Here is a 19,366-nt window from a genome sequence, read left to right on the forward strand (position 1 = left end):
AGCTAGTGGCACATTAACTTTATATGCACCAATTCTTTAACACGCTATGATTATGTATCTATCCGATCTACTCCACTCATAGAAATTAAGTTTAGGTTTTAGGGAGAGGTGAAAGATGACAATTCACACTTTAAAAAAAACGGTCAAATAGTCCCTTAGCTCGTGATAGACGTACAGATAGTAAGATTCGTATCACCTGATAGAATAATTGAATTTTAAAGAATCAGATTCTATGATAAAGTATAAGAATTTTACCATTTCATTTCAAAAAGAATTGATTAGTTCATAATTGTTTATAATTTCAATAAAAGACAAGCAAAATTCAAATAAATTACGCAATCTCATATTTCTAAGAACTATATGAGACCGTATTATAGTGAGATAAATTCTTATTAAAATTCCAAAATTTAAAAAATCAGTATTTTAAGTAGGAAAATAAATATTTTAAATATTTTAATTTAACTATTTAATTCAATTTAAAAACATCTCAAAATAAGACCGTCTTAATAGGGAAAATGAGAAAGTATGCTGTCTTTTGGAGTTTTTTGTTCTCCGTTTTCCATTTAGTAGGCCATGTAAATGTTTGTAAGATTGGGAATGGAAAAGGTTTGTCCAACCACAACGGGTAACAATCAAACTCTGTCCATAAGCATGTGGTAAGTGGAGGGTCACTGATTAGCAAACTAATTTTGACTAATCAATTAATTGCATGCAGTAATTGTTTTTCTATTCAAGGTCTAATTGAGCATATGCTTATTTGACATAACCTAACTTGAAAAAGTAGGTTTGGATTGAGATTTTTGACTTAATTAATTAAATAGGTCAATCCGATTTGATTTGTTTATTGAATTAGATTAAGGTCAAAATTTTGAATATGAAATAAACCTGTATTACCTATTTAATTATACAAGTTAATTTCGAATCAAATCAATTAATATAACATAAACTTATGTCATTTAATAATTTCCTATTTTTCATTGTAAATACAAAATAAAATACTTATGAACTAAAAGTTTAAATTTGAGACATAAAACATAAGATATGGTCAACGTTAAAAATCTTTAAATAGCAACAAAAAAAACTTTAAATGGATTAAGTGGGCCGAAATGAGATTGACTTGAGCTGTTACAATCAAATCAGGATTATTATTTTCAATCCTGTTAAAATAAACATATTAGATACGTTGATGGGAATCTGACTCATTTATATAAGACTCGAACACAAACTTATCTGATCTCTTTGACAATCTACTGTATTTGCACATTTAAGCTTTTAAGAGCCAGCTAAGGTTAGTGGAGTTGAAACTAAATTCCGACTAGTTTTAAAGCTAAATTTGCCATAACCAAATACCGTTATTTTTAGCAAAAACTACATTAAAAAGACCTTTTGGGTGGTTAATCAACGAGTACTCCCTCTATTTGACTCTCAAATTTTAATTAATTTTATAATAAAAATTTAGAATTTGAAATAAACTACTTGTTCCCAAACACATTCTTAAGTAATTGTTGTGTGTGACTCAATAAATATTCCTTGTTATTTATGATATGGTCAAAACGAAGTTGTGTGTAGACAAATAAAGTTGAAATGAGGCTTGTGTTCGCATTGAAAGGGCTCCGAATGGTGGCTGCCCAATTGCTCGAACAAATATGGTAGCATGCATAGCTCATGCAAAAAGAGTCAAATATGACGCTTAAGCAAGCACATCAACAATGCTTTGTAGAGCATAGGACTGCTTTAGTCAGCACTATGCTTGCTCGGGCGATCAATAACAATGGTGTTGATTTTGTCAATGATGTGTTTGGAAGAGCGCTTGGATGTTGCTTGTCCAAGCACTTCGGGATCATTTAATTATGCGGGTTTTAAATCTCCTCGTTTTGTTCAAGAACACTAGCAACAAATTAATGCAAAATATAAAAATCATCAAAGAACTAGGAAATAAAAAAAAAAAAATCATAGGCTACTTCCATTACTCACCATTAAGAAAAATGAGCAAATGAAGTAGTACAATAATCCAAATCATGAACAAAGTTTAGGGAGATGTTTAACATTATATATACAACATGGTTTAGGAGTCATAATTACATTTGCGACATAATCATTTTCTAACTTACCAAAAATATGTTGCAAGTCTAAATCTGCCCGTCCCATCTCTTGAAGATGAAGTCTAAACTTTCCATTTTTAGCAAATTCCTTAACAACAACTTCATCCGGCCTGGCCTTACAACTTGTCAACACTTTATGATTACTGCTTTTTAATGTTGGATTTTGATGAATTAAAGCTTCCACAATTGCATACAATGGAAAAATGGTGTTCCTACATAGTCGATTTAGTACTCTTATTGATAGCTTCTTGTAGTTTAACATTCCACATGTTTTCATCTTTTGTTCTTCCGTGAGTTTTGGATGAACCTATTCAAAAATATTATTAAAAAAAATTGAAATAATGAAACTTTTTTTTGATGAAATATTGAATAATACCTAAATTAAGACAATAACTTAGGAATATATATAATGGTTCTTACATACAAGATTCACATGAGAAAAGAGTTACATTGGATGCATACAAACTGGTCTAATGTAGTTTTATCCTAAAATCAATTAATAATAGGAAAAATAGTTTATCAAGCTTATATATTAATGAACATCTCTCTAATTTTTCAATGCGCACACAATTATATGTAAGTTATTTTCCAACAATATATAAGTTTAAATTATAAGAATTAAGAATCAAATGGCTTAAGAGTTTATAGGCCCAATAATATTACCCCTTCATTTTCATATGTTCTTCTCAAATAGAATTTACAAATTTTAGTATGAAATTTTGACTATGATTTCTCATTGATATATCTATAAGAAAAAATATATTTATGTGGGATGTTAGTAAATTCGTCTCAATATATATTTTCTAAATATCTACTTTTTAGAATTGTTAAAAACTAACAATTAAATTATAAAATTTTAAAAGTTTGGGCTGTGATCTGCGAAAAAAGTAAATAGAAAGAAAATTTGAAAACAAAAAATTTAGTACTTAACACAATAAAACTAAAATTAAAACTCTAAACACATGCAATTTTAATTAAGAAATGCTTAATTACCTGAAGAAAAATTTCGATAGCTTCATATATCTTATCACAAGAGTCTCGAGCAGCATCAGGGATTGCCATTCCAAGTGCAACAAATTTAGAGTACTTCAATCGAAAATCGGGTGCGATTTCATTAGCATATAAATCTACAAGCCTCGCAACTCTTTTCAGTCGATATGAGTAAAGCTTAGGACCGTAATTTCCTTCCAGAAGGAAATTCTTCAATAATCTTATTACAATATTTACATCGTACATAGTAGATTTCTTGTTTGTTCTTGGCATACATGGAAGAATTATATCATCTAACGTAACTTGATCAAGTTGTGCACCAATTAAAATCTCTAATTCACTTTTATAAGCTTTTTTTACCTCCAAATTTGAACTTATTTTTAAGGTCTCAAACAACCCTTTAATTGAAATACTCCTCTTATCAATAAGAGAAAGTAAAACAATTATTTTCTCTATAATTTTCGCCTTTAGAACTTTATTTGATGCACCAATAACTCTTTCTCTTTGATAGTAAAAGAGAAATTTACTAATTATAGTATGATCAAATTTCTCTAACACCATTTTCCTTACAAAAATATCAATTACTTCTATATTTAGACTCGAAAGATCCTCAAACCACCAAAATATTCGAAGACAGCTCGACTTAGTTGTATTTAGAGTAATCTTTAAATCTACTGAAGACCGAAAACTCGAGTTAACCGAAGAGATTGATGGAGTTGTTACACATCGTGATATAAGCCTCTCGACAACCTCATAAACCAACCTTTGAACCGACGAAATTGTATTCATATCAATATCGATGGACAAACATTGAGCATGTTTTAATGCTTCTAAGAGTTCAAACCAAGACCATGTTTGGATTCCTTCTAGAAACTTCTTGGTTTGATCAATCAAATTAGGCCTTCCAAACACATTCTTATTCATTCCCATGTAATTTGCAATATGATTAAGAAGAACAACATTAGAATAAGTTATGTCGATAGTACCATTGATTTTTGTCATCAGCCCAGTATCCCGTACAAAATCACAATACGAGATAATACCATTGTTATAGATAAATCTTGTAATAAGCTCAAATCCAGCTGCTCCACCCGGAAAGTCTTTGTATATAATTTTCATTTCTCCCCCACCATTTTTGCACCGTTTTTCAAATAAGTTGCTCAACTTACTAGAAAATTGTGTTAAAAGTTCCTGCAACAAATAGATTTTGTTACACTGATATTTATTACATGATATTAAATATTAAAAAAAGATATTCATAAATCTTTAGAATTATATGAATTAAAGATAGTAGTCGAAAATTATAGAAAACTAAAAATACCTTGCTTGTCCAAAAAATGTGTTGGCCATTGACATCTACTTGAAGATCACAAAAATTTTGCATTTTGAAAATTTTATGATCAAAATTTTGAATTGTAATCAACAAATTTAAGGGTGATGAAGATAAAAAAATGTGAAAACCCACAACATAAAATGGGGGAATAGAATTAGAAAACCGAAGCTTCTCATTTAGTAAAACAATTAAAGGACTTTTGTGTTTTGCACTAATTTCTAGATTATACTTATTTCATTAAAAGATTATACACTTTTCTTTTATGTTTCTCCTTTTTATTTTGATACATATTTTGTTATGAAAAGATAATACTGCATTTTTAAAAAAAATTTCATATATTTTAAATACTTTTTAATATCATCAACATAATTTAAATCATTTAAAACTTACAACTGTAATAATTTCGTGGGAGAATAGCCAATTAATTATAATGTTTTGAAGACAAAACTTTGGAAAAAGGGCATGAAAAAGCATGTTCTATTGTCCTACATAATTTAGTAATTTAATTAGATAATATAATTTATATTGACCATTTTATAAAAGCCAATTACTTGAAGACAAATCTATACCATGTTTCTTTGAGATTTTAGAATCTTCTTGCGATGAGATTTGTGTTTTATTTTCTAATTTAATATTAATTGGTTGTTTGTTTGCTAATTGTCTTTTATGCACATTGACTGCCGTTAATTTTTGTTGTTAATTGGTATACGAAATTCTATGTTATACATTTATAAGATTTCGTATACATCTATATATTAAATAATAATAATAGAAATAATTTTTAGATTTTATTTTCATAAACAAGTTATGGAATTCTTGTGGCAATGGAATTCTCGCCTTCAAATTTATGTTTAAGTATATGATCATAAACCCATCAAATAATTTTTATAGTTAAATTAAATTTTCAAAATTATTTTCACCATTTAACATTTACAATAAACAAGACATTAGATTAGATCTTAATTTAACTGAATATATTAAAATTTATTGTAAAAAAGGTTTAAATAAATAGAATATATTTAAATTTATTGTAAAACGGGTTTAAATAAATAGTAATAATAATATAAGAATAAACATTAGACCCTGAACACATTTATTAGACCTTCAAGAATAAATATAATATGTAAAAAATATTTAAAATGAAGTATTTTAATTAATCTAAACATAATTAAAACGATCAAGCTTATTCATAATAAATATCTTGGTCATTTCAAAAAAAAAAAAATTTACATCCCTTATGCTATATACTTATATATACATCATTTAAAATTAGATTAATTAAAACTTTTATTTGACAGGTTAATGGTAATTAATTTGTAAAAGATTATCAAAAATAATTATCCATCTTTTTTTTTTGTAGTTTAGATGATTAGATAATTGCATTCGATAATAATAGAGTACTATCTATATAGATTTATATTGACAGTAACTAATTATACATAAATTTTTAAATAAGATAGTTTTATGACGAAACCCACACCAATGAATGTAAAACTACACTTTTGAGCGGCAATTATGGTTGGTGGCTTTCAGGCTTAACATAAAAAAAGTAAAACTAATCTCACATTCTAGCTTTTGGGAAGACTTGTTGAATTTTTGCCACAAAAAGTGGTAAGCATTCTCATGGATGATGACCTTTTTTTAATCGAAAACAATAAAAAGTCGTTCATATATTCCATCTACAAAATGTATGGAAATATTTGGTATATGATTGTTTCATTCACATTTATCTTTTTTGTCTCGTGATTTGCATGAGTTTTGACTAATTCAATGGAGTAGTATTTTTAAAGACCACTCAAATCATATCTTTGGGTAAGTTGGGGTTGGATGGTTATTAAATTATTTTAATAAATAAAAATATCTTTACATAGAGCTTTTTGAAATGTTTGATAAATACTTCTATATCTCTATAAGATTTATGGTTTTATGTTTTTTAATTTGAATTAGGTTAGAGAATTCCTTCCGGCAAAGTGAGATATTGATTTAAATATTTATATAAGTGATGAGAATCAAACTTATCAACAAAGATAAAAAGAAAACCTTTGACCACTAGGTAATCCATTATTCTAAGAAGTTAAGATCCTCTTCATTACTTAAAATGTAATAGAGGGTTCATTACTCAATCTAATGGCTATAATTACTTGATGGAGTTTTAATAGAAGGATTTGGACATTTTATTTTTCATTCTAAAATAGGTGTTAAAATCGTAGTATGAGTAATAGAGAAAAGTAATGGAGATGATCCTAATACTATTTTCAGATAGACTTTTTAGAACACAACTCATGTGTCAGTAATAGGCAAGACTTATGTCACTAATCACATTACTCTCTTCTATTCATTATTATTGTCTCACTGATTTTTTTAAGTATTAATCATTCTTAATTTATAAGTTAAACAATCATGTGAAATCTTGTTTAATTCGTCTCAATATAAATTTTAATAAAATCACCTTTTTATACTATCAATTATACGCAATTAAAAATTTTAGGATTCAATGTGTATTAGCAAATGTTCAAAAAGCAAATAAGACAATAATAATAATAAGTATGAGGAATTATTTATCATTATATGTGCGTATTCTACAGTTTGATTGTCTCATGTACGCTTTGACTTTACCAAAGAGAAAGTACTAAAATTATTTGAAATATGCATTACATAAACCATTATAAATCTTGTAGAATACTTGATCACAAACAATAGAGATCTTCAGTCTTTAAAACAGTTTGCTCTCTTTGTCCCTTTAAATTTACACCATATAAGTCAATTATACGAGTATTTTTAGTTATATGGTGCAAATTCATAGGGATAGAGCAAGTATTGTTACTCATGCCTGATTTTGAAAATGATAAGTTCAATATTGTGTTTAAATACAGTTAGTCATCCTCTATGGATAGGTTGCTGATTACACAGATTATTGACTCAACACCATACAAGTTGGTGCACATTACAATGAATGAACAAATACCCCCACCCCTACATTTGGCAAAAAATACAAGGTCCGGTGGGATGAAATCTGATATCCTTGCATGCTAATACATTAAAAATATATCAGGAACATGCTCAAAAGCAAGTCATGAAAACCCAAAAGAAATCATCTGAAACGTTTATGAACCAATATGATTGATATCAAATTGGTACGAGCCAAAACATCAGTGAATCCTCTTTGATTTGCCCAAGACTGAGCACTTGCCCATCATCGAGTCTGAGTCCATATCAGTTTTAACTGAACATAGGAAACAGATGAGCAAATAGGTTGATAATTGATATTAGGACTCAAAAATCAAATGAAAAAATCAAGGATGGTTGAATTCCACTTGTTCGCCCACCATGTTTCACACCTAATTCCTAAGCTTATACAACTTATTTCCATGAATCGTCAGGTCCATTCACTGTTGTAGACAACTCCTGTCTGACCATTCTTGAGCTATTATGTCTTGAAACATCAGTAACCATTGATCTGAGCCCTTGATGTAGGTCCTGTGAGCCTTGAGAAAGGTACCAGCGAACGAGCAGGAAGACCCTTTTGGCCAGATAGTCCCTTTTGACTAGAAAATTGATCAACAGGTTTAGGGCTTGAAACCGATCTTGAAAAAGCTTGTACAAGGTCAACAGCAGAAACAGCCTTCCCAAACCGCAGTCCAGAATTGCTAAAGTTTGGCGGCTCAACAGGTTTGCGCCAAGTCTCTGGTGAAGGTTGCCTCTCCTGCTGGTGCTTCTCAGTGTCCCGGCCACCTCTCCGGTTATCATTATGCCAATTCTTTCTCTGCAAATCAAATCTGTGGATATTTCCTCTTTGATCTCTCTTCTCATGACCTCTCTCAATCCTCTGATCGATAAAAAGATTATTGACCCTTTCACTTTGGCGAGAGGTATTTGGATGAGCAGGTATTACTTCACTGTGAGGGGCATTGTTTTTTATGCTACACAAAAGATTTTAAAATAATCACAAAGAGGATTTTATGATATGTTTGGATTTGGATACGATAGAGTTGAACAAAACAAAACAGGAAAGCAATCCATTTTCCATCTTGATACAGATCAGGTCAAGTCAAAAGACAAGAGAATGCAAAGCAGGATCTATTTCTTAACCCTGTTAAAGAACCAAATTACCACATTTAAAAATATTTTGGCACAAAACACAAGCCCCCCCCCCCCCCTTCACCTTCTCTTTGCTTCCCAGCCCTCTTTCCATTGATGCTATCAAAACACATGTCCATTTTCCATCTTGATACAGATCAGGTCAAGTCAAAAGACAAGAGAATGCAAAGCAGGATCTATTTCTTTTCCCTGTTAAAGAACCAAATTACCACATTTAAAAATATTTTGGCACAAAACACAAGCCCCCCCCCCCCCCTCCTCACCTTCTCTTTGCTTCCCAGCCCTCTTTCCCCCCCCCCCCTCTCCTCACCTTCTCTTTGCTTCCCAGCCCTCTTTCCATTGATGCTATCAAAACACATGCCGGTACACAGTTTACATCAGCACATAAATGATAAAACAGAGATTTATAGTATGGGAGAGTGTAATATTATCATTACCGGCTTGGAGCTTGAACTTCGTCATAGCTGGTGACAACATCATCAACACCTCGCTCCTTAAGAACCTGGAACACGAGATATGTAATCAAGACACTCCCAACAAGATAAGGAAGCAAGATAGAAGCATACACTGGCGACAACTACCTTTTATTAAAATAAAAGAATTTAATTGAAAAAAACCGAGCTCAATGAAAAAAGATATTCATCCTGAAACCGGGATGTTTACTTTTTCTGCTTCAAGTATACACACCACCCCATGAATGAAACCCCATTTTCCATAGCCTAGCTTGACAAAATGTCTGAGGGTATCGATCCTTCGTTCCCTTGACCTCTTTTACTTTCATCTTTTACATCTGAGACCCCATTTATAGTTCTAGAAGTACATTTTGAGAAGTGGTTTACTGGTGAACACTAAGCAGAGGACGCTGCTACAAGAGCCAAGTAATAGAACCAGTACAAAAAAAAAAAGAAGGCTCATAAAATGACATACCATTTCTCGTGGCCGAGCACCACCAAACAATGCCTTCCTGCATTAATATAAACTAATAAGACAATAAAGACACAGATCTTTTTAACATTCAGAACATTTCATTTTACAAGTATATACAAACATTCTTCCTTAAACTGACCCGCAAACAGTTGATCAACAAACTAAAATTGAACTGCAAAGACCAATATACAGAACCAATCAAAATAGGTGTGTGGAACAGCAGACTATGACATACTTTCATGATGCTATTGGTTTTAAATGGTTCAAAAGAAAATTTTCAATAAACAAAAGATGACTAGTGTGCCGACAGTCATGCTTTTACATCACTTTACACATAAAAGCATCTTATTTGCCCTGTAACGCCATAGAGAGGGGGGGGTGCATGTGGAACAAGTATGTCAAGAGGGAAGACAAATACGGCCAGTGATACTTCCTCCAGTTGGCACGGTGGAACACCACCAAACCACAGGTCAATGGATGAGGAGAAGGTTAAGGCCATAAAGAATTGGCCACAACCCTAAAATGTGGGGGAACGAACCTCTACGAATTTAAAAGAGGCTTATTATGGCAGTGTCTGTATTAGCAATTACCTCAAGTATGTTTTCTTTATTACTTTTATCCGGGTATGTCTTTGTTTAGATGTTCATGTTTACTTGTTATTTAAATTTAGTTTCTTTTAAATTTATGATTATCATGTCAATGTTTATTATCGTTGTTTTTAGGGTTTTAAATTTTAATTATGAGTAGTGAGTAGTCTATTTCTAAGATGTTAATATATAAACCCTAGCATGTATTAAATGGATTCCATCCTCATTCCATGTCAAATTAAGGGTGATATATAAAGGTTGTTAAAATTGATCATTAAGTTAAATTCATTGGTTTAATTAGTCAAGAAGCAGCGGTTGAGATTAATTTATTCCTTTCCCTAAATAATACTTGCTAATTAGTCCAGAAGCGAAAGTTGAAATTAAGAGGGTTACACCTCATAGAATTAGATTAATCAAAAAGCGAAAGATGAGATTAGGATAATGAAAGGGATATCACATTTGGTTATTGGTGATGATGTATTTGGTGATAGTTAATGCATGTTAGTGGGGATGTATTGATTTCCTAAACCTTTTTATTATTAATTAAACCCATGTTAATTTTGCAATCCTAGTTATTCACATGTTAAACAACTCCTTTTTAGCGTAATTGATTTGAATTAAATTGATAAGCACCAAGAGGACTCACTATTTACTGCATCAGGCATGCACTTGCAATTTATTTAGTGATTAAAAAATCAACCATCACACAGCAAAGTGCAAGAGCTACATTCACTTGGAAAAAACTTGGAACTAAGTTGTTGAGAAGAATGTAGATTATGATCACTTAAGTAATTGCAAAAACAAACAAAACAAGGCACTATATACCAACATGCAGGCGTGTTACAACCCATACTATACCAATGCAGATACACGGTGGCTTGACTTTTTCGAGGAGCCACCTAAATCTAAAGGGGTTGACACTAATCTCGTAGTGATGGATAGGCGGTCAAATACAACAATTTTTGGGTTTGAAGCATCCTTTCACATCGTGGCATCACACTTATTCGAAGAAATATTAGTATTGCATAACTTTAGAGATCAAATATTTGTGAGCAATTTTGGAAAGAATTATTACGTTTACACAGCACTAAACTCAAAAAATTCACCTCTTACCACCCTCAAACTAATGGGCAAACATTATTGAGGTGCTTTGCGAATGGGCTCTAGAAGTTAACAATTGGGGTGCTTAGAAACTACTGGAAGACTTAAATTCGCTTGGCAAAAACTTGGGGTATGAAGAAGGTAGTTTATGGATAAGAATATCTGACACTGAAAAGTAAGGTAAACAAATGTTATATGCAAAAACAATAGTTCATAATTTATAATTGATAACTTCCTCATAATATCACTGCATAGGGTAGATTGCAAGCAAAGCAAGGTAGATATCACAAGCATCCTGAGGCCAAATCTAAAGATCAATAACCAGGGAAACAAGAAAACCTTAACTTTTATATTCTCAAGCATTATAGTTACCTTTCTATTTCAGTGCTTCCGTCTGAATGGTTAACTGGCTGAGAACGGGACTTTAAGTTCAACTTTGGACGCTCTACAGCCCCTTGCCCTGCTTCACTGCCACTTACCCCTGGCTTTCTGTGACTTGATTCACTGCTGCTCGGTCTAGCAATCACATGCCCTGGATTTTCAAGGACACTTGCAGCTTCTGAGTGAATAGTATCAATCTGCTGTTGAGAACCCTATATGGACACATAAAGACAAGCATTACAATAACCATTCACCATGGAGTACGTAAACACCCATCAATCATCAAACATACCAAGCATACCTGACTATGCACAACTACAGGTGCCTCTTGAATTTCTAGCGGCTTTGTTCTTGGAAGCAGCTTTAACTTGGGCCTTTCAGACACTTCTGGAGGCTGTAGCAACTCAGAAGCCCCAAATGTCGCTTCAGGGAAAACTGGTTGACCCTCATTAGTAAACAATACAGAATTCTGCGCAGGAGAATGCACTCTCTCACCACTATGCATCTCCTTAAAACTACCTCTATTCACTTCTATTCCAAGAGACCTTTTACTCATAAAACTAACACCACCATCTACATACGAGTCTTTCTCCCAACCATAAAAACTATTAGGAGACTCCAAAGGCCTTATAACCTCTACCTCCACCATGTTTTGCACAGGCTTAGTTTGCCATCTACCCGACGAAATCTTATCCAGCGCACTCGCCTGCGCAAATTCAGAAACCAAGCTCTGCCTACTCCTAGTAGAAGACACAAACTCACCCACTCCATTCGCCTCTTTTCTAGCACCCCACACATTTGGCCGAGAGCTCACACCTACATCCGACTGACCTCCCTCTACAACCCTAGCCGAGTAAGAACTCCCACTAATTCCACCAATTTGAGCACCCACCGGCCCCAAACTCGACTGCACAGAAACCTTCCTATTATCGACTCGTGGCTCCAAAAGCATAACCGAACCCCCAAAACTCTCATCACTAACAGTCCTACGAGGGGGAGGAGGTCCACCACCATCAAGCGGTTTTCTCTCATCCTCATCAAAATTCCTACCTATATTAACACTACTAGTAAGAAAAGGAGTTTTACAATCATCCAAATTCCTAACGGAACTCGACGAGCGAGGGCGCAAACGATGATCAGATCGACCCGCTCCAATTGAATTCCCCCAAACATTTGGACGATCAAAAACGGATCGATCAGTCGGTCTCACAATCCTGTTTGAAAAAACTAGGGATTTCAATCACAATCAAAGTCACAGTCACAAACGCAAATCTAATCCAAATAAAAAGTTCTTTACTACAAACAAATTCAAGAAATAAAAAATCAATCCAATTGAAACAGTTGTTTAAATCTTGCGGCATACAAAAAATAAATGAGTAAGAAAATGAGTAAAAAGAAAAAGAAAAAGAAAAGAAAAAGACATACAGGCCAGGAGCAGAAGGAAGAGAAATGTCGGAAGGAATAGAACCGCCATGAAAGTCCTTGAGAGTCATAGTGCTACCGCTAAAAGCTTTTTTCTTCGACATCTTTATTCTTATGTAATTCGTAATTAACGAGATGAGAAAAGTTGTATAATCTGGCGACTTGTGATTGCAATTTTATAAGTTTAGTTTGGGTTGCGAAATTGGGGAATTAGTAATGACGAAAACGAAAAGGGCAACAGAAGCGCGAACGTATAAAAATGGAAGTTATCAATAGTCATCACTCCTTACTAAATAAATGTAAGATTTGCTACTAGTTTTATACGTGAAAAGCTTATTCCAATAATGTACTCAAATTTGATTATGTATTTTGGATTGGTTTAAAATTATATTTTGTATTTACATTGTATTATATTGTAATTTTAAATTTATTTTCAAGTTAGATTAAAGTTGGATTCGATTAAAAAATCAGATAAATATTATTGAATTGTTAGGTTTATTTCAAATACCTCTAACTTTGTCGCTCTCAAATGTCTCAATTTACCTCATATGTAACTTTAGATTGCTCATTCATTTTGCATTATTTTCCGATTTAAAAATTAACTCGCAACTTTGTTTTTAGTTTCATTCATATAATTTAACCCACTTTTAATTTAATTCACACTTGTAATCTCTCTTTTTCTTTATTATTTAATATTCCCTTTTTTCTGAAAAACGACTTATTTTCTCTTTGATATTAATTCAAAAGGACGGAGGGTCTGTTCTCTTCGTTTGATCTGATTAAATCTGATCTAAATTTACTAAGGTCTGATCTGTTCCGATCAAATTTGGCCTGGTTCAGTCTGATCTGATCTGAATCTTTCTGATCTAATATAATATGGTCTGGTCTGATCTGATCTGATCTGGTTTGGTCTGATCTGAATTAATTATATATTATTATTATTATTATTGTTTAATTAAAAACTAATTAATTAAATATTATTATATTTTAATTAATTAATTAATTAGTTGTATTATTAGAATTATAATTTATTTGTACATTTTATTATTATTATTTAATTAATTGAGTTATTATTAATTAATTAATATTAATATTTTTTAATTAATATTATTATTTAAATTATGATTTAAGTATACATAAAACTTTTTATTAGTTAAGTAATCAATAAATTAATTAATATTAACATTAGTTAATTAATTAATTAAATTAAATTAATTAATAATTTTATTTTTATTATTTTTGTTATTATTATAATTATAATAATTATTATTATTATTTAATTAAATAAGTTTTAATTAACTATTATTATACATTTATTATTATTATTATTATTATTATTATTATTATTATTATTATTATTATTATAATATCTACAATAATAATAATAATAATAATAATAATAATAATAATAATGATTAAAATAATAATAATAGGAAACATAATGATTACAATATTATTATTATTATTATTATTATTATTATTATTATTATTATTATTATTATTATTATTATTATTATTATTATTATTATTATTATTATTATTATTATTATTATTATTATTATTATTATTATTATTATTAATTAATAATAATAATAATAATAATAATAATAATAATAATAATAATAATAAAAAATGACTAAAAACAAGAGATAGGCTGAAAGCCATTGGTGTTATAGATGATGACTTATGTCCTATGTGTGGTGAGGCCAGTGAATCTGCAGATCATATATTCTTTCGCTGTCCTTGGAGTCGCCACTCGCCAGTGCCTTAGCATCTTGAATTCATGGCTTGGAACCAATATATCCTCACTCTCTTCTATCAAACAAGCAAGTGGAAGGTGTCGAAATTTGAAAAGAAGGTGATTACAACCTCTCTGAATAGTCTCATTTATCAGATATGGAAGGCCCGTAATGATTCTGTCTGGAACTTCAAACTGATTTTGCCTAGTGTCCTTATGCAGTCTGTGAAGTTAGAAGTTAAGCATCGACTCTATAGTTTATATCCTTACTGTGTGAAGGATGTTATTTCGTTGTTTTGAGCTCTATGGCTTGTATTTAAGGCTCTGCCTTCTTTTTGGTGTCTGTAATGACTTTGTTTTGGAATAAATTTTCTTCTTCCCAAAAAAAAATAAAAAATAAAAAATAAAAAAAATTAATAATAAATAATAATAGTCTTTTCTACTTTCCTACAAAACTTTTACAAAAATTATACTTATATCAAAAGTTATGCGGGTATAGAGAGTATTTTACAAAAAAAAAATCCTTAAAGTAAAGTAACAGTTTAGGTAGTGTTTAAATACGGTCTACATAGTTGTTTTCATGTGTTACAATTTGAGGTGTTCTTAAATTTGAATTAATATTGTAAGATTCTTTCTATATTTTTTCATCAAATTGTAATTTGACGGTTATCATAACTTGTACTTTTATCAATCAATAATTATTCACACAACTAACTAGACATACAATTATCTAACAATTGCAATTAAACAACTACATGCTATAGCTACCACATGATATTTCATACAAACTAGCATATCATTTTCATGTAAATAAATCTATTTTGTAAAGTACGTTTTTTTCTCCCCAATTTTTTCGTTATCAAATGATACCACTCCTTTAAGCTGTAAACAATTGAGAATAAACTTTATGAATTTTTTTAAAAACTTGACAAGCACGAGCATGTACGTGTAAAGAGCTTTAAAAAGTTTAAAATGATTGATGATTAATTGAATAGAAATTATATTCTAATTATAAAACCAAATTATCTAGAAGATACATGAGAATTGAATAATAACTGTAACACCCCGAAATTTTCCCCGATATATTAAATAATTTGCTAGTAATATTATTATTTTTATTATTATTATTCTTTTTAGAAAAAAATATTTCATTTATGTCCAAATCTTTTCCTAATCTATCTTTAATTTCAAAAAAAAAAAAAAATAAAAAAAAAAAAAAGGGTAATGGCAAAGGTTGGCCGGCCATATGGGAATATTTGGAGGATTTGTAACTTCCATTTGAGTAAATGGAAGGTTAAGGAAATTATTATAATAAAATCTCATAAATCCTTAATCAATTCTTTTCCTTTCCTTATTCCTTTCCTTAACCTTTTACATTACTCATTTTCATTTTCAAATTTCAATTTGCAAGTAAGAAAAAAAAAAAAAAAAACACACTCCTTTTTCCCTCACATTCTCACGCCTAACCTTCATCAATTCATCAATTTTGGTTCATAAAATTTTGGTGTTAATCTTGAGCAATTGTAAGTAATTCTTAAACTAGTTTTATTTTTAAGTTTTAATTTAAATTTCTATGTTTTATATGTGTGATTTTATGGTTTATGAGTTTGTTCATGAATTAAAAATTCATGTGTAGATGTATGATGTTTTCTATTTAAATTTAATACATGATTTTAGGGTTTTAGATGTATGATGTTTTTTCTACTTAAATTTAATATATGATTTTAGGGTTTTAGATTTGTGCACATGTGTGTGAAGAATTGTTTGATGAATGATTGAAATATATATATATACATATATATATATATAAATAAATATATATATATATATACATAAAAAAATGGTTGTTCATATAAAAAAAAAATATAATACATGTGTATGTGGTGATGGAAATTTATTTTTTTTTATTGAATAATAGAGAAGTATAATGTTGATAGAGGAAAAATTACATGTATATATATGTGATGTATTTGTGTGTGAACATTGGAGTAAAAAGAATTATTTTTGAGAAAAGTATAAATAATTAATTAAAATTTATTTTTTTGTATGTGATCATGGAAATTATGTAAATTTTATTGTTTAGATTTATTAAAGAATAAAGCATTGAAATTTTATATTTTTGGTGATAAAAAATGGAATCCCGTAGGTTTGGTAAATAGTGGAAAATTTGTGTTTTTGGAGCATTTTTGGCTTTGAAATTAAGTTAAAAATACTTATACTATGTTATAAATTATGAAATTTGGTACCCGGGGGTTTTGACGCCTTCCGGACGCAACGGTGAAGTCGGATTTTCAGTTTGACAGTATTAAGATGAGTTTCTGGACAGAATGTATAAGCTGTCCAGTTTTGTGTTTATACCATGTTGTAGTATGTGATGGATGTTCATATTGTGTGTAGCATTCTAGGTATGGACGTAATTGAATATGTGTGTTATGTGTGATTGAGGAAAATGTGTATGTGTGCTTATTTCCCGAATACGATTGAACTTTGTAGGAAGTCGGTTCGTGACCGGGAATTGATTGAGACGCTTGCGAGTTGGTTATTTCGTTTAAGGTATGTACACGCAGCGTGGTTCGCAATAGATCGATGTATCATGTATTAATGATACCCAAAAGTAAGGCATGGGTATATAGAACGAATAATGCTATCGTTCGAATCAATAATTCTATACATTGTTATGATAAGTAGAGGTAGTATGTCCTCAATAACTTAAGTAGAGGTAGTATGTCCTCACTAACTCAAAAGTGGACGTAGTATGACGTCAATCTTTATATATTGTTTTGAAAGTAGAGGTAGTATGACCTCACTAACTTAAAAAGTGGACGTAGTATGTCGTCAATTGGTGGAAAAGAATTACTCGCGGCATATGAGGGCTTTATGAGCCACCGCGGGGGTATGCATACTTAACCATAGGCACCGAAGTATGGCGAGTGTCTATGGTAGAGGCTTGCTTAGGGGTTAGCTCCCCCTAATGTATTGTCTCACTTATGGAGTTTGGTGTGTACCGGCAGTATGGCTGGAAAGTACCGGCAGTATGGCTGGATAGTACTGGCAGTATGGCCGGATAGTACAGCAATATAGCTGACTAACTTATACATGAAAATAAATATTCTTAATAAGTATGATCAAGCGTACGGTTCTGTGAATTGTTAATTAATCAAATTAAACTTTCTCGATGTTATTATTTATTGGTATGCGACTTTCGCTGACGTGTGCTTTTGGTCTTAACGACCCTGCGATGATGTTGTGTCCTATCTGGGCAATGACTAGCAGTAAGTTAAGTTGCAGGTCTGGGGAGTGAGGATTGTCCCTTGAAGAAATAAATTATTAGAGTAAAGAAGTCTTAATAAGAACTTCTAAATTTAGTTTAAAGAGCATTTGGTTTTTATGAGGCGACTTTCGCTCTCAAGTTGTAATAAGTAGATTTGACTTTTCGTTTCTTATCCGCTGCTAAGTATTTCTTATTATCTGATAGTTTTAAATAACGCTAATAGAACTCGATCCGCACGTTTCCTTAACTTCAAAACTGTTTTAAACTGTTTCTAACATCCCGGTTTGACTCGGATTGCAGTTTGTTCCGTTTTTAAAAGATCATCTTCTCTTTTCGTACGACCCGAGTTATTCCGAGATGTTACAACTGGTATCAGAGCGGGAGTTTTATTTAGTGTTATTTATCTATATCGATAGACTAACGTTAAAAAAAAAAAAAAAAAAATTAACGAGAGTAAAAGGGGTAGACATTAAGGGGATATGACGTGTTATGCTTTGTGTCTTTAAGCATGATATCATGGATAACTTGATGTGTGCATGATAGGACCTTTGTGTCTATATCTCTGATGATTTGAAATATCTACCCTTGTCTTATCTTAGAAATTGATTGTTTTGTTTTCTCTCCTTGTGAGTCAGGAAGTTCGATCTTTATCTTCTCTCATGGATAAAGGAAAAAGACCGGCCGATGAGGGAATTAATACCCGAGATGAACCCTGGAGAGTTTTAGATAATGCCCCAATTTGGGCAGAAATAGAGGCTCAGGGAATTTGGGATAGAAAAGAGGGAGAATGTGATTTGGATTACGCCCGACGTATGGAAATGATTTTCAAAAAGTCCAAACAGGTGTATGAGGGGATAATGGAAAAAGAAACTAATACATTGATGGGGATGATTGATGAGTTTCACCTAGAGTTTGACAGGAGGGTAAGAGCATTGCAATCTGAGGGTCGTAACGGAGTTGACGTTCCAGGGTCTAGTGGGGCAAGGAGAGATAATAGGGAGGAGGATGTTCACATAGTAGACCCTGACCCAATGCCATTTATAATCTTTGAGGGGTTGGACTTCGAGAGGGATCCAGAGGAGGACCCAGAAGAGGATCCAGAAGAGGACCCAGAGGAGGATCCAGAAGAGGATCCAGAAGAGGACCCGGAGGAGGAGGACCCCGATGAGGATCCAGAAGAGGAATTTGAGGAGCAGGGAGAATTAATGGAGGAGGATCCTTTAGGAGTGGTAGAAGATCCTGATGAGGGGGAACTAGCTTATAGAGCTGGAATGATGAGTGATGATGATAGTGAGCATATTATTTTAGGGGGTTGGCCGGTGAGACGAGAGGATCTTATGAGTGAGGAAGAGAGTGAAATTATGATGTGGGAAGAGGAACCACCCGAACCAATAATTGTAGAGCTTTCTGATTCTG

General features: G+C 31.5%; 2 protein-coding genes across 2 annotated transcripts; both read right to left on the bottom strand.

Moving 5' to 3' along the window:
- Window positions 1–2,016: 2,016 nt before the first annotated feature.
- Window positions 2,017–4,641, bottom strand: LOC130815875 (BTB/POZ domain-containing protein At3g22104-like). Its single transcript, XM_057682387.1, has 3 exons — window positions 4,414–4,641; window positions 3,096–4,283; window positions 2,017–2,409 (listed from the first exon to the last, which is right to left on the bottom strand). Exons 1-3 carry the CDS (start codon window positions 4,474–4,476, stop codon window positions 2,017–2,019), a joined length of 1,644 nt encoding a protein of 547 aa, XP_057538370.1. The 5' UTR covers window positions 4,477–4,641.
- A 2,445-nt stretch (window positions 4,642–7,086) lies between these two features.
- Window positions 7,087–13,229, bottom strand: LOC130815876 (uncharacterized). Its single transcript, XM_057682388.1, has 6 exons — window positions 12,945–13,229; window positions 11,821–12,733; window positions 11,511–11,731; window positions 9,451–9,487; window positions 8,961–9,025; window positions 7,087–8,345 (listed from the first exon to the last, which is right to left on the bottom strand). The coding sequence occupies exons 1-6, from the start codon at window positions 13,043–13,045 to the stop codon at window positions 7,868–7,870; spliced, it is 1,815 nt and encodes a 604-aa protein (XP_057538371.1). The 5' UTR covers window positions 13,046–13,229; the 3' UTR covers window positions 7,087–7,867.
- Window positions 13,230–19,366: the final 6,137 nt, after the last annotated feature.

Source organism: Amaranthus tricolor, chromosome 6, assembly GCF_026212465.1.
Source record: "Amaranthus tricolor cultivar Red isolate AtriRed21 chromosome 6, ASM2621246v1, whole genome shotgun sequence".
Lineage (NCBI taxonomy): Eukaryota > Viridiplantae > Streptophyta > Magnoliopsida > Caryophyllales > Amaranthaceae > Amaranthus > Amaranthus tricolor.

Bases quoted from the DNA above. Each gene is read 5' to 3' on its own strand.
- LOC130815876 (XM_057682388.1), bottom strand. From the start codon at position 13,045: ATGTCGAAGAAAAAAGCTTTTAGCGGTAGCACTATGACTCTCAAGGAC. The intron at 12,734-12,944 runs GTATGTCTTTTT...TTTTTCAAACAG, and splicing joins CTTCCTTCTGCTCCTGGCCT to GATTGTGAGACCGACTGATC. The intron at 9,026-9,450 runs GTATGTCATTTT...CTCGTGTTCCAG, and splicing joins GTGCTCGGCCACGAGAAATG to GTTCTTAAGGAGCGAGGTGT.
- LOC130815875 (XM_057682387.1), bottom strand. From the start codon at position 4,476: ATGCAAAATTTTTGTGATCTTCAAGTAGATGTCAATGGCCAACACATT. The intron at 4,284-4,413 runs GTATTTTTAGTT...TATTTGTTGCAG, and splicing joins ACATTTTTTGGACAAGCAAG to GAACTTTTAACACAATTTTC. The intron at 2,410-3,095 runs GTAATTAAGCAT...ATTTTTGAATAG, and splicing joins CTATCGAAATTTTTCTTCAG to GTTCATCCAAAACTCACGGA.